The 12,490-nt window shown below is 37.4% G+C and overlaps 1 protein-coding gene across 1 annotated transcript; it reads right to left on the reverse strand.

The window, feature by feature from the left end:
- Nucleotides 1–4,538: 4,538 nt before the first annotated feature.
- Nucleotides 4,539–5,216, reverse strand: CLDN17 (claudin 17). The gene has a single exon (XM_007173826.2). It carries the CDS (start codon nucleotides 5,214–5,216, stop codon nucleotides 4,539–4,541), a length of 678 nt encoding a protein of 225 aa, XP_007173888.1.
- Between the last annotated feature and the right edge of the window lie 7,274 nt (nucleotides 5,217–12,490).

A 12,490-nucleotide genomic window follows, 5' to 3' on the forward strand; every position in this document is an offset into this window, starting at 1 on the left:
TGAAGGCCGTGAAGGAAGGCTCTGATCCAGATCTCTCTCTGTGGTTGTAGATGGCTGTTGTCTCCCTGTGTCTCATATTGTCTTACCTCTGCTCCTGTCTGTGTCCAACTACCCTCTTCTTTTAAGAACACCAGTCATATTGAATTAAGGTCCCACCTTTATGTCTTCATTTTAACTTTATCTCTTTCAAGATCTTATCTCCAAATATGGTCACATTCTGAGATACTGGGGGTAGGATTTAAATGTATGAATTTTAGCAGGGGACACAATTCAGCTCATTGCTGGCTCTATCTACCTATCATCTATCTATCTATCTATCTATCTATCTATCTATCTATCTATCTATCGTCTGTCTATCTGTCTATTTTCTACATCTACAGTAACTACAGTGATTTGCAGGACTTAGACCAACACAGTTTTTTTTCTTTCTGAGCAGGAGTGCTTTATCATTGACATTTTTTAGAAAGGCCTTTATGTAAAGATTATAAAGAACAGATCTGATATTTAGGTGGATTTATTATCGCTTTTAAACTCTCTACAGATAGAGTTACCCCTTATTGCCTATACCTGGTAAGGACAATTGCCACCACCCACTCTTGGCATACCACTGCACAACCTCCAGGGACCAACATCCTTAGGATACAGATTAGAGCAGAGGAAGGCAAGGAATAGATCTGAAGACAAACAGGCCATGGACACCCTCCCTGCCCCCCAACCTTCTCCATCCATGTGTGTTACTGCTGTGTTCTCACTTAATCCCAACAACCAGGACTTTTTGCATGCTCTGTTCCATTTTAAGGGGAGTAGGAAATATTCTTCTCTTCCCATAGTGTTCTAGCTGTGGAAAACGTGGCAAGATTATCTCTTGGCCTGACAGACTAAACACATCACAGAGATGTTTCTTATCTCCCAACACTGTGAGTGCATGAGGAAAACTGTCAACATCCTTTGTTCCACCTGGGTCAGGACACAGATCATTTCTGTCCTTAAATTCTCAAACCCATCTGAGAATTTGTCATTTCTCTGCATCTCACTTCCCAAGAACTGAACTAGGGAGGGTCCATAGGTTTCTTCCCAGGGACACACTGAAATCTAGACCATCTTAACTCTGCTCCTTTTTATTTTACCTTCATCCAAAGAAATCATTGTATAATCTTAAGATTCAGAAAAACCTGATTCTGACTGAGCCATTTTATACTTTGCCCACAGTCTCCTCAGAATTTAGGTTTTTCAGACTAAAAAAACAAGAACTGTCTTTAAACTTCTGAGTTCTATTGTTTCATCTCTTCCCTGTGGGAAGAGGAGCTTCATATTAGCTAAAATCTCAAATTACTATACTGATGTATATAGTTTCTTGATCATTCCTCAAATATTTGTTAAGTCTCTACTTAGTATGGCTGACTTCTTGATTTCTCAATGTTGGTATATGATTTTGGCCAAGTCATACAACCTTGTAATTTTCAGTTCTCTTAGTTAAAATATGTTGATAATGCTCTCTGCACTGTCTACAGTATGTGGTAGCTGAGGAGAGCAAGTGAGCCCAATAAAATATTTTTAAATGTATCAAGATCTTTCTGCAAAAGAAAAGCATTATTAGTGTGCATTTAATTAAATTTGTAACCTACAAAGGGTTAGTCTTTTAAAACATTTTAACCATGTGTGGCTGGATAATAGTATATTTCCCCCCTCTCTCTGGTCCCCATTCCAGAAGGCAGTTAGCAATGCATTTCACTGGTTCTCTAGATAGGGAGTAGAGAGCAAAGCGGAAAGCAAGATCGCCTAGAGAAGTTTCAGTCTTTTTATGCATTTTTGCTTCTGAATGCTTAAGCATCTATGAAATTGTATAAAATTTTTGACAATGGAGGAGGAGATTTGTGGAGGTGATATTTTTTTAAAAAATTCCTATGGGAGAAGGCAAAATTTGCTTTACCACTGCTTGTAGACAGCTGGTAACCAAGTCAGGAGGTCAGATTCCTGCCATGACTCTGGGAAATGATGTCATAGGTCATCTGGACACTGGCTGCATTGGTAGTTTTCAAAGTTCCTCTGGCAATTCTATTAATATGCAGCCAGGGTTGAAATCCACCGATCCAAGCAGCCGAGAACAAGAGAGTCTCAAGAAAAGATTGCCAAGCATGACAGAAAATCGACCGAGCAGAGAAGCCTAAAGGGACCTTGTGAGCAGGCATAATAGACATCTTCTCAGTACATCTATGGAGTGATGATCATGGACTGATCCCCTGAACCCACCACTCAGCCGCTGCTTATCCCTGCAGAAGACCCCAAAAACTGTGTAATACATGGGAAAATACCCAAGAAGTTGAATTTAAATTGGAATTTTTTAAAAAAAGATGCATTTCTTCCACACCTGGGTTTGTGGTATGAGATTTACATCTACAATGCACCTTGAAATTCATTGAAAAATTATTAATTTTTTTTTTTTTGGTGTAGAAGGAAAAATAGTACAGCAGAGAGAAGGAACAATTTTTTTTCCAAAGTATACTCTGATTAAAGAAAGGGCAAGGAAAAGAATTCTTAGTCCCTAAAACTTTGCCCCATATTCAGTAGCTAATGTTGTCTCTAGTAATTTTATGACTCTACCTAGAGTTACACAATTTTACTCTTTGATTCTCTGACTAGCAGGATATCATGCCTCATTTAGATTCTGGAACCCATCCTGACAGAATAATTACTTCTTCTAGTGAGCCAAACGGTAAGACAAATGATTCCGTGACAACCCTTAAGCATATATCTTGCTTGTCCTGATGTCTTATGTATTTGCTTGTGTAAGATAAATGACTCCTTTTCAACGCACCCAATGTTTTGGTCTTTCTCAATTAAGTCTGAAAAATAAAGCAATCTTAGGAAAAATCTATCTAAATTATTGGTTTTCTTATTTTTATTGCTATTATATGAAGACATTTACATTTATTTGGCCTATATCATTAATGTATTACTAATTTTTAAAATACAGTTTTATGTTACCAAGGGTTTGCCTTATTGAAGTCTTGCTGGTGGTTTGTAGAATGGAATGAGGGTTTGACATTAACATCTAGCCTTGAGTTATCTCTGATTTAATGCTTCAGAGTTATTAGGTGATCTTTTCAGGACAGAACTTCATTTTCAAATTAACCCCGCAGGGAAGTAGACCAACATCATTGAAAATATGTAACTATTTTATTTTATTATTTTATTATAATAAGCATGGACATACAATAAATATTTGGTGAACAAATTTAATCTCTTCACTGAAATTATATGTTGTAAATGAAATACATCTTTATTATAAAATAAACACAATATTTGAAGAGTTAAAATTGAATATATAAACATTAATTGGTTCACAAGACACTGGAGATATTCAGAAGCATCCCATAGGGGTGGTCTTGCCCCACAAACACTTGACTATCCATCTCCCCCAAGCCCCACACTTATGACCCAATATTAGCATGTTAAATACATGGAAAGTGAAGAATTGAGAAAATAATGCATATAATTCAAGCAAAACAAAATGCTTTATCCATACCTATTTATTTATTAGAGAATACAAAAGGAGATACTTACTTTGGCCTAACTGCCTGAATCATGACTTTGATTCTTCATTTTACTTAGAGTGTGTAGACATGTGCAATGACTAAAGAATAAAACAAGGAATAGAAACCACTCCCTTCAACACGCAAACCTCAATTCCCTAATTGGGACTGTGTTTCCTATTGATGAGAATTGAGTGTTCATAGTATTCTACTGATGTGTCTTATCAAGACAGATAATTCTGTTTGCTTGTAGGTGCACATCATAGGTTCTGAAAGCATATTATTTTTCATTTATAAATTGTTTTCCTTTGAATATATAATTCTAAGCAAGTTTAACTGTATAAGTTAGATGCTTTAAAATCATCTTCTTGAATATCCTAACAGAAATCAGAGCTCCCTTCTCCCTAAAAGTGTTTAATTTCTAGTACATTTGAGTTTCCTAAAAGAGAAACAACTCTTTTCACTGAACAAACATTTTCATATTTTGATAAATTCAATTAAAACTCCTTATTTGATGTCTATTATTTGCAGCTTGTTTTAAAAAGAAAAAAAATCATCATTTTAGTTGTTACCATGTTAGTATAAGAAATAATCTGGAGAAAAAATAAGTTAGGTTATATTTTAGAATATGTTCTATTGCTAGGGCTTATCAATTACAATAGCATTCGGATTTCTTAACAGATAATATATGGTTGTGGACAAAAAAGAGTCTATCATTATACTAAGGATTACGGACATACTTGATTTTAGACTACACAAATTGGAATGGGGATTATGTGAGCCCAGTAATAGTAAATGCATTTAATACACATGAGGTCAGAATGTCTAAAGCAAGTCCTTTTTATTCCTCTCACAGATGACTACAATCTATATGCCCTTTAAACTTTTCATCTCAATTTGAAAACAGTCATAAAGCAAGTTCTCCTGCCTGATGTACTTACAGTTTCTGGCAAGCCTCTATAAAACACATTGATCATAACCCACAGTTTGAGTGAAAAGCAGGTGTTAGACGTAACTGGTGGAGGTCTTACTAAGCACTGTCCGGTTCTGTTGTCCCTTATCTGTGTGTGGCGCAGGACGCCCAGCGGCTGGATATCTGTGCTTTTGCTTCTTTCTGTTGCAACAGCAGAACCCACAAAGCAGACCCCCTCCGATGAAGAGGACAGCAGTACTTGCCCAGCCAAGGAAGAGTGCCGCTCCCAGCTCTCGTTTCTGACCTATGTGGATGGCTGGGTTGTAGAAATCCCTGATGATGGTATTGGCTGTCCAGGACACCGGAATGAGAACGAAGATGCCCGTCAGGATAAAGAGGACTCCCGAAGTCCCCAGAAGATACGCTTTAACCCTCTCGTTAGCGCTTGTGCACTGAATCTTCCTCATGCCACAGAGGCCAATAAGCAGAGCAATCAGACATAAGGCAACAGCTACACACATGAGGGCGCGGGCTGCTTCCAGGTCAGGTGGGAGAGCCAGCAAAGAATTGTAGAACTTGCACTGCAACCTAACCTTGACTTGTCGGATGCAGTTCATCCAGAGCCCTTCCCAGACCCTTTCAAAGACAATAATGTTGCTGCCAACAAAAGCTGATACTCTCCACTGAGGCAGAAGTGCTGTGGCCAGAGTCCCCACCATGCCGAAGAACCCAAGAACCAGTCCAGCGGTTTGCAGCGGGTCAAATGCCATGGCCTCTGCTTTAAATACGGATCCAATATGCAATGGAAGCTGCTTACGACCCAGAACGGGGAGGTCTCTGTGAGGCTACAGCGATCTCCGATGGTGTTCTCCACTGTTACTGCCCAGAACATTTTAGTCCAAACCTGCAGCAATGACTGAACGTGGCTTAACTAGAAGTACCTGTTGTACATGCATGCTGCCCTCGTACACTCGCATTCACTTCATACTACGTATGAATTACTTACTAGTCATATATAATTGTTTCTCAGCCAATAAGAACGTAACCAGAGGTGTGCCAAGAAATACTGCATTCAGCGTTAGTATTTCTCATATTATTATTGTCTAAGCAATGCTGTGATTATGTGCCAAAACTTCCATTGTGGATTGCTAATTACAGAGCTGAAAACCTCCTGTCTAAAAATCACTCTGATATAAAAGTATAAATATATATGTTAAGCCACCACTGAAGAAAACACCAACACCTTGCCAGTTCTTTGGAGAGCATTTGCAAAACACTTTGGACTTCAGATGATCTATTATTTTCTTCTAATCTAAGCCACCTCTCTTTAATGTGGTTCATGAATCCTGGTTTTAATAACGACTTCTTGAATCAAATAAGTGTTCAGGTATTATTTTCAAGACTTCTACTAAAATTACTGATACTTTATGAAAAGAGGCATCCTAAGCAAGACATTCAGATTTCATAGTTTATTTCTAAGATCCAGAAGGCAAGAACAAGGAGAAGCACTTCTTATTATTGAATTTACTGGTAATTATTATATTATCTGTTGAGTAACATCTTTCTCTCTGGTGAAATAATGTTTAGGTTATAAATGTTCATTAGATGTTTCTTCAACAGCAGCTTGGAATATATCATATTTATCAAAGCCAAAAATGTATATTCCATTTTTATGGAGCAAAATGAAAGTGGCCCTTTGGATTAGATGTGTAATTACTTAAATCCAGGTAACAGAAAAATTTTTAGAGATGGAAGGCAGCTTCAAAGTCATCAGGCTTAAGTCTCTCATTTGCTAGATGAGGAATGTGAGGTTTTCAGAGCACCTGGCTAGACTAGCTGCACGGTAACTGATCCAGGAATAGATATGGTCTCTAACTTATGATGCTTCCCTCCTCTTTCTAGTCTGACTCAAAAACAGGAGGACAGAAAAGAATTCAGAAGAATTTTCATATGAACGGGATTAAACCTGAAATTTAGTGCTATCCCTTTGATAGTTTTCAAATTTTCAAAGCAAGTAAAATTCAATTGAGATGGTTTCAAAATCTGAGAGTCAAGTTGTCATTTTTGATGGTCACATTCCTGCCATGGTTCAGACATGAGGTGGGGAGTAGGCTTAATTTGGGAAGTGTGAACTTTTCCTCTTTTTCTTTCACATTCTACTGCAAGGAATCCATTCCAAGGATGAAAACTATTTGAAAGCAGGCACACCAAGCATGCTCCAGGTGGGAGGCATTACAGTTTCCGAAAGGTCCTCCATTTTAGTCAAATATAAGTCAAGAGATGACGGGTGGTCCAACACTATTCAGGTTTTAAGAACCCATTAATTTAATTAGAACATGTGAAAACTATTAAGTTTCCAAGAAGGGTGGTCCACCTATATATGTATGTATCTATGTATGTATGTATCTATCTATCTATCTATCTGTCTATCTATCATTTATCTATTTATCATCTATCTATCATCTATCTATCCTTGTTGCTGATGTTGTTGCTTTCTTAGTACCATCCTAGACCAAATAAGAACTTCTTCTCTAAGAAATGTGAATCACTGAGGAAACAGATGACTTCTGTGTAGTTCATAGTTTCCTAACACCAACTAAGGATGAAGGGTTTTCTCGGCCCTTTGTTTGAGGCTGTTGAGACACAAGTTTAACCATTCCCACCCTGAAGGGATTTGCCAACACTACTCTGACTTATTACTTCTATTTCCTCTTCCTCATTCTACCTAATTTTTACTCCTGTCTTTATTTTGTCCTGGAAGTTTCCAACTTCCAACTGTTTGATTTTTTATCAGACAGAACATCTGGTCTGTATTACAGATAAACACAAGTAAGAGCATATGTTTACTTAGAATATGGAGGTACATCCTAAGTATAAGTATAATATGAGAAACATAATTAATGCAGGAGCTTTAGTTTTTTTATTTTGCTCTCACAGTCAAAGCCAATCGTCAACACTATCTTTACTTTCTCTCCTTTACATTTAAGGGGAGATATTGTTTTCTTCTCTAACTTTTCTGTGAATCTTATCCCCTACTTCCTCAGGGGCCCTTGGTCCATTGATCATCCCCTACTTTCATTGTACCTATACCCTCTTTGTCTCTCTGAATTGTCCTTTAGAATACAAACATACTCAATTCTCTTCCATATTAAAATTCCACCTTGTCAGATCTGTATTCCCTGCTATGTATTCATATACATCTTTTGGTCCACCTTCACATTTTCCCCTTGCTAGAAATGTGACAGAATTCTGGGACATCCTAACTGCTATCTCCAAAGAACACTTCCATATTCTTGCTTAATTGTCCTTTCTGTAAAGTTCAAAATAAACCACCATCTTCTAGATGAGGCAGTAAACAGCACGTGCTTTGGAGAGAGGTTTGTGTCAGTCTTGGCTTGATGGCTTAACCATCAAATTTGGGTATGTTTTGAACTTTTCAAAGTTGCCTGTTCTCCAAAAGTAGGACAATAATGATACCAACCTCATAGGGCTTCCTTGAAGATTAAGTTTATGGAATATGTGCAAAGACCTGGCTTTGACAAGCACCCAGGAAATGTTTGCTGTAATGTTTGTCTCTTTTGCCTTTATTATATTATCCTGCTTACCACTTCTCTACATGCTCATCCTCAGTCTTTTCATTCCATAAGTGCCCTGACCCAGGTTTGCTTTGTCTGGTTTTTTCAGGCTTCCATATATACCTCAATACTCTTTTCTCCCAGCACATGCTTTCTAGGGAGTTTCACCAAGGGCCATAGTTTCTGCTATGTCTTATTGGGCTATAAGTTTCTAATCTTTTATCTTCAGCGCAGGCCTCACTCTGTTTATCACCCAGGTTTCTTTGTTTCTCTCAGCCCCTCAGTCAATAGGAACCTGTGGAGCTCTTATGCACCCAAATGCCTCTTCCACCTGCTAAGAGTGCCAACAGCAAAATGATCTCACCTGTCAGCCACCTTCAGGTATTGCCTGAAAACAGCTATCTCACCCAAAGCATTCCCCATTCATGGGGACAGCCTATATCCAATGAATGACTGATCAATATAGGAGTGTAAAGGTCTAGCCCACTAGCCCCAACTAGGGGTTAACTCTAAGGGGCAATCCCAGCTCCAGAGTTCACTGTGAGGCTAGCTTATGATTTCACTGAGTCTGTACTACAACTTGACTTCTTATTTCCAATTCTCTTCCTTCCCTTCTTTCCCTTAAGTGTTGATCCCAAGAGCACTCTATAAAACCCAATGCACAATCTAATCTCCACCTCAGAGTCTGCTTCCCTGGGAGCCCAACTATTGATTGACACCTTATTATAATTCATTAAATATGTTTCCTGTTCTAACATCACTATGCCTTAGTTTGCCTTTCAACATTCCTACTTGAATCATTTCAATAATGTTTTACCTAGTCTCCTTGCCTCTGGTATTACTCTTATGTCGCTCAACCTCCACTAGGGACCATAAAGACTTTGCTGAATCAAATTCTGAACATGCCACCACCTTGCTTAAATTTTTTCAATAGTTCTCTATTTCCTCCAAGATAAAATACAAATCCCTTAGCAGAATGCAAAAGAGCAATCCTTGGCTTGACCCCTGCCCAATTTTAATACATATCTTCTAAACATGACTCCATCCCATGTCTTTACAGAGCTTACATTTTGGTGAGAGTAGTAAATATTAAACAAGCAATTGCAAGCACAAAAATATGTAATTACAAATTGAGATACAGCTATAGATAAAAAATATAGGGTATAGAAAACAGGGTATAAAGAGAGTGTAAACAGATGAGACCTCAATTTTAATTACAAGGTGAAGAAAAGACTCTCTGACAAAGTGATATTTAAGCCATAACCTGAAGCTTGAGTAGGAATTAGCCAGACCATCAGATAAAGAGTGGGTTAAAGAGCATTCTGGGCATAAGAGAGTGTCTGGGTGGAGGCACTGAGGCCAAAGAGAGCTTGGAGCTAATGCAGCTGGAAGACCTTGAGCAAGAGGGAAGTGAGAACTGCTGATGGGCAGATGAGGCTGCAAATATAGGCAAAGTCCAGATACGTAGGGCAAGTGAACCATTTAATAATCTTCTCAGAAGATCAAAGCAAAATCAGTTAAAGATTTTAAGCATCGAACTGACATGATCAAAACTGCATTAAAAAACATACTAACTATTAAGGACCTACTGTATAGCACAGGGAACTCCACGCAATACTCTGTAATGGCCTATATGGAAAAGAGAATAAAAAAGAGTGGATATATGTATATGTATAACTGATTCACTTTGCTGTACACTTGAAACTAACACAACATTGTAAATCAACTATACTCCAATAAAACTTTTTTGAAAACATTGCTATTTGGTGGGAATAAACTAGAAAGGCATACAGTTGAACATGAAGAAACCAGTTAGAGGGTTACTGCAATAATCCAAATGAGAGATGATGGAAGTTAAGTTAGAAGTATCAATAGTGCAATGTAGAGGACAGGACAGATTGTGCTATGTATAGGAGTTATAACTGACAAGGGTGAGTGATGGACTAGAGGTGGGGAAATGTGTCAGAGATGACTGTCATACCATTGGTATGAGCACCATTGTACCCAGGGATGCAAGTACTGAGGTGTGAGACACTGAAGAATCGGTGACCTTGTAGAAACAGGTCAAGAGTTAAGTTTCAGATGTGAAGTTGAGTAGCCTGTGAGCCATCCCAGTAAAGAACATAGGAAATTAGATTTTGTGGAGCTCATAGGAATAGTCTGGACTGTACATATATGTAAGAATCCACACCTCCATTATGAACACAAATTGTCTATGATTAGATCACCATCAGTGAGAGGAATCTGACAGTACAGACTGCTGACTTACTCTATCCTCATGTCCTCTTGAGACTTGTTCTGAGGTCTTAGAGAATCTAATTTAGGTTGAGGGACTTTTGCAAAAATGTGTCTGAGTTTTACTTGCAGCATCAGCTTCAAGTAAATAGGAGTGGAGGTAGAACATCAGAATGAAAGAATTAGGATTCACAAAGCATCCTCATTTTGCCTTATTTTTCTCCCCCTTCAAGAGTTTCACTCCTTAAAATGTTCAGATATTCTGCTAACTTATTGTATTCTATTTTGAAAGTTACTGATCTGTCTCCCTCCTTGTCCAGTTCAAGTTTTAACAAGTACAAGTGAATGGAAAAAGTTTGAATTGAACGCCTGTTAGATTGATTTGAAATTGTATGTAAGTAAATGTATGAATACACATGCATATATAGAATTTTTTATTCTTTTATTGACTTTAATGTATGCTATCCCCTCTACATAAAGAGGTTTCCCAATTCCCCTCACTCATGTCAACACATACACATTGCCCACTTGAGAATTATTCATTCTCCTTTAGATTTTGATCCAAATTTTGTCACAAGAGAAACTTCTGAACTATCAGAATATATTACACTCCAATTCCACCCACTATCTCTGCCATTGTTTTAGTCTTTTATAATAATATGCATTTTTCTCCATAACATTTTTCACCAGTTCTAAATGAATATACATTTCTATTTATGTTCATTTAAGTCTGTTTCCCATCTAGAGTATAGATTCTATGCGAACAGAGACCATCTATTTTGTTAACAGCTAGAATCACACTGCATAGCAGAGAGGCTGACCCAGATTCGGGCAGTAGTAACCTGCCCAGGAAATATTGTTTGAATGAATAATGAATTAATTAATAAATACAATGCTTCATTTAGTTAGGCCATCCACTAATTTAAGGATTGGCATTTAATTATATCTTCCTAAATTATAAATTCACAGTTTGAATACTTTTCTACAGAGTTAAAGACTGGATTTATGTAATGAAATATACTACGTAACAATTTAAACATCTCATTTGTTAAAAAAAAAAAAAAAAAAAAGTTCTATTCCAGGAATACATTTGGGGGTAATCTAAAATCCAACTAAATTAGGTTTAATACCACCAACTAGTCTATCAAATTTATTATCTTTCATTATTACTCAAATTCCAACTGTTTTAAGGCTACTTACATGCCAGTATTTCAAATGGACTTTTCTGTGAATCCAGTCAGGGAAATTTGAGTCCACTCTAATGCAAACCTGTGTTAAACGTGTGTCTTTTTTGCTTCTGCACACAGTTGAGTATATGCTATAAAAATCCTTGAATTTATCTTCCTCCCTCCCATTTCCTTCTCTCCTTTCTTTTTTCAGTCTCATAAGGCAGCAGAAATAATTGAAGAAGACTTGTTAAAAAAAGGAAAACAAAACAAGAATCCTTGTGATTAATGAAAAGAAAATGGAATTTTGGGGGACAGGGTACCACAAGAATAGGAAATAGAAGATAAAAATGACATGAAGTTTGTCCACAACATATGTTCCCCATTTGCTAAGCATTGGCCTTGAATTTGCACCTAAGCCTTTTAGCAGTAATGCAGAGTGTCCAGGCAATAAAAACAAATACATTTCTTCAGGAGTTGCATAACTCTTCTTGCTTATGACACCAGAAAGAAATCTCTTTCACTGTGGAATGCAATGAACAACATCCCTGCAGTAAGTATAGTAGACACATTTGACCAAGTGTTCTTCTTCTACAGGAGTCTAAATAAGGTGGCCCAGATCTTGGAGCTATGGTTCTCAGCCCTGACTTTACATTAGAATCACCTGTAGGAGCTTTGAAACAATATCAGCAAATTGGGTCCCACCACAGACCCATTAAACCAGAATCAGGGGGTAGGGCCCTAGTGTCAGAATTTTTGTTTTTGTTATATTTTGTTATAGTTGCATCACTATTTTGAAAGCACCTCCTGTGATACTAATATGCAGACTGGGATCAGAAACACTGCTTTCTAGTTTCTATTCCAGTGGTTCTTGTTTTTTGCTTTTTAATTCCAATCATATAAGGGAACTTATTAACCATATCAAGTCCCACATCCAACCAATTAAATCAAAATAGCTCAAGATGGGAGCCAGGCATCAGTATTTTTTAAGTGCCTTAGGTGATTTTAGTATGCAGCTAAGACAGACTCACTGATCTATATGAATGGATGGGTTGTATATCCTCAAGG

Source organism: Balaenoptera acutorostrata, chromosome 4 (genome assembly GCF_949987535.1).
Source record: "Balaenoptera acutorostrata chromosome 4, mBalAcu1.1, whole genome shotgun sequence".
Classification (NCBI taxonomy): domain Eukaryota; kingdom Metazoa; phylum Chordata; class Mammalia; order Artiodactyla; family Balaenopteridae; genus Balaenoptera; species Balaenoptera acutorostrata.

Excerpts from the sequence above, each read along its gene's own strand:
- CLDN17 (XM_007173826.2), bottom strand. The coding sequence starts at position 5,216 with ATGGCATTTGACCCGCTGCAAACCGCTGGACTGGTTCTTGGGTTCTTC.